We start from the raw sequence: 2,927 nt of genomic DNA, 5'->3' as shown, positions 1-2,927 counted from the left end.
GTGACATGCCGAAAGTCTGAAGTCAACCACTTAACCACCCCCCCCCCCCCCCTTACCACATGACTTCAGACTTTCTGTATGTCACTGTAACATGAGATTGATTGAAACCGTTTCCCCGGGGAAAGATCGTTAGGCAAGAGAACATAGCATGCCGCGTTTCTTTACCACCTACAGAGTGAATCAGCAAGAGTATGCCCAATGTCATCAGACGACTCCCCTTTATGGCTGCCCTTATGGCTGCCCTGATTTGGCACATATTCCTGGTTGCAAGCCATGGCACGTTTCGGCCATGGTCCGGATACGCGTGGAACCTCCTCCACCGGGTCCGCTCCGCTGTGCCGCGGAGGTTTGGATCCAACCCGCGGACTGTCATTGGAGAGATAAAGAATAACGTTTCTCCACCCCTCCCAAGAGCGGATCAAACCAGCAAGATACGCACGCAGTAAGGAGTCTCGCGGTCCACCAATTTCGGACCAGACTCCTTTTGGGTTGCAAAATGGCGGACCGCGCTCGATAACCTTGCATAGCGCCAGGAACATGTGGTTTGTTCTTGGGTGCGCCTCCGGTGGTTGGACGTGGGGTATTAGGCTGAGGGTGACATTGTGGACTGTTTGATGGATACGATACCTACCTAGCCTGGTTCTCTCCTTCATCAAGAAGCCTCCCCTCTTCAGAATCCATCTTTGGTTCGTCTTGTTTCCTCTCATCGCCCTAGTTGGCATCTACAGTATTATACGTTGTATTAACCAGCTTTACCTCCATTTCTTTTTAAATCATAAGACCAATACGTATTCCGCCGGAGGATCGACAACCCAGCAGCTCGATCCAAGATAATAGAAACAACGATGTCTACCGCTCTCCTTTCCCTCATTGGCTTTGCCGCCGCAGTCTTTGCGGGCCCTCTCCAACCTCGCATACTTGCCGCCGATGACGTCGTCTTCCTCAACCACGATGGCACCTCCCAGATCATGAAGGCCGCCGAATACGAGGCCCTCGAAGCAGCCGCCGCCGCCGCCGGTCCCGGTCCCGCTTCTTTTCCTTCGCTCAACATCACCAGCACCCCCGGCATAGTCCGGCGTCACTGCGGCCAGAGCAACGAAGTCCAGGTCATGTCAGACGAGTCCTTTGTCGACTCGGACGTCGCCATGTCTCCAATCGTCTCATCGGCGGGCGGCGGGGCCATTGTGAGCGTCGAGAACGGCTTCCAGCTCTCGGAACATCTGAAATTCCATGGCGAGATCACCCTCGGCGGCCCCAAGGTCGTCCGCGTATCGCTCAATAAGAAGTTCGACAAGACGTGGACAACCACTCAGACCAACACGTTCAGGTACTCGTTGCCGCCCAACATGTACGGCGTCATCGTCAGCCAGCCCTACGTCCGCCGCGTGCAGGGCGTCCTGCTGAGCGGCTGCACGGACAACCCTACCAGGACTCCTTTCGAGGCCAAGACCTACGAGAGCCAGAGCTACGGCTCGCTCACTTGGGTCAAGGGCGTCATCCGCATGTGCAGCAGCGAGACCTACCCCGTTCCGTACTGCATCGGCGACGGCCACCACGCATGAGCCGGACCATCTTAGCGTCGAGGGTTTCGGGAGTCCTGGCTGGAGTCTTGGTCGACGGCTTTCAAAGTGTACGACCAGCGGCTTTGGAAGGCTACCAAAAATCGGCTTTTCGATACAAATGAACCGACAGTATTACACCCGAGTACGGTGTTCATCGGCGGTACTTGCGCACCATCAGGGTGTCGATCTTGGACCGCCAATAACCTATTGGTAAACCCATACCTGCCGCAAGGCCTTACCGCGAAGGCCATTTATGGTTCACTGCTTTCTGCCATAGCAGATTGAGTTCGTCCTTTGCCTCGAGTAACGCGTCGAGGAATATGCGGTTGCCTGTATGCTCCAGCGGATCCGCATCAGACACCGAGACCGGCTTAATTCTTTCATCGACTTCGTCTCACGATCCCGCTGTAGGATCTCGCCCAGATTGGGTACCAGAGGCAGTTCGAACTGGGCGCAGCGCCTTTTGATCAGACACCGGACACCTGACATCGAGGACCGGCGCTGATGTATAAAACATCATGACACAGAACGCCACGACGGACGTTGTTTCCTGGCGTGGATGTGGGCGATACGGTCGGCGTGTGAACCCGCGGGGTGAGAACACAGCTCGAAACAGGAACCAACCAGGAGAACACTCTGAATAACGCGCGCGAAAGCGTCTATGTCAACAAGGACAGGTGATGTGACGTTGGGCGGGGTAGGGGAGAAGCCGTATAGTGAATGCGGCAAGAGACACGAGTCACGGTCTCGGAACATGATGAGGGCCGGACACACATCGTGAGGTTTCCGGTACCAGCTGCGACTTTCCCGGCTACCATCCCAAGTGCGCCCCTTTTGCAAAGCGGGGTGGCATCAGGAGAACTTAAGCTTAATAGGTTTTTCTAGTATTTAGCCATTTTTATAGTTTAAAAGCGTAATACAGGACTCTAACCTAACATTACAAATCAGTTCTTAAGCGTTTTATATGCTCCCAAAGTGAGGACGAGCCTTCGATTAATTGTACAGACCCACAAGCCAAAGACTCTTGTAAGCGACATGCTCAAAGTTTGTCAATGATCTGAAGAGAATCAATAGACCTTAATCAGCAAGCAATGGTTTGCTTCGTTCTTTGGCAAGCGGTCCATTGCATCTGCCATCTTTGCTTAATTCCGGAGGACGGCGAGATAAGAGATGTAGAGATGCTCCAACAGTAGTTTGTGATAATGCACAGGAATTTCGTAGTTTTCATTGATCAAACACCTTTGGCTCTCCTGGCCCTAAATCTTGGCTTGCGATCAATGTGGGCTGTTGAAGTTTTGCCTCGCCTACATTCTTCATCTTAAAGCGGCGAAACCCAGCTTACTCTTCATTGACCAGGATATATGC

General features: G+C 53.3%; 1 protein-coding gene across 1 annotated transcript; it reads left to right on the top strand.

Annotated features, from left to right (window-relative positions):
* The first annotated feature begins 471 nt into the window (after window positions 1-471).
* On the top strand, window positions 472-1,570 carry LY79DRAFT_571842 (uncharacterized protein). Its single transcript, XM_060559290.1, has one exon. It carries the CDS (start codon window positions 846-848, stop codon window positions 1,560-1,562), a length of 717 nt encoding a protein of 238 aa, XP_060407683.1. The 5' UTR covers window positions 472-845; the 3' UTR covers window positions 1,563-1,570.
* The last annotated feature ends 1,357 nt before the right edge of the window (window positions 1,571-2,927 follow it).

Source organism: Colletotrichum navitas (genome assembly GCF_030913465.1).
Source record: "Colletotrichum navitas strain CBS 125086 chromosome Unknown LY79scaffold_134, whole genome shotgun sequence".
Lineage (NCBI taxonomy): Eukaryota > Fungi > Ascomycota > Sordariomycetes > Glomerellales > Glomerellaceae > Colletotrichum > Colletotrichum navitas.
Note: the sequence above shows the minus strand (reverse complement) of the source record. Positions and strands in the feature narration are given on the sequence as shown.

What these genes read in the sequence shown, in the direction of transcription:
- LY79DRAFT_571842 (XM_060559290.1), top strand. Translation starts at nt 846, where the DNA reads ATGTCTACCGCTCTCCTTTCCCTCATTGGCTTTGCCGCCGCAGTCTTT.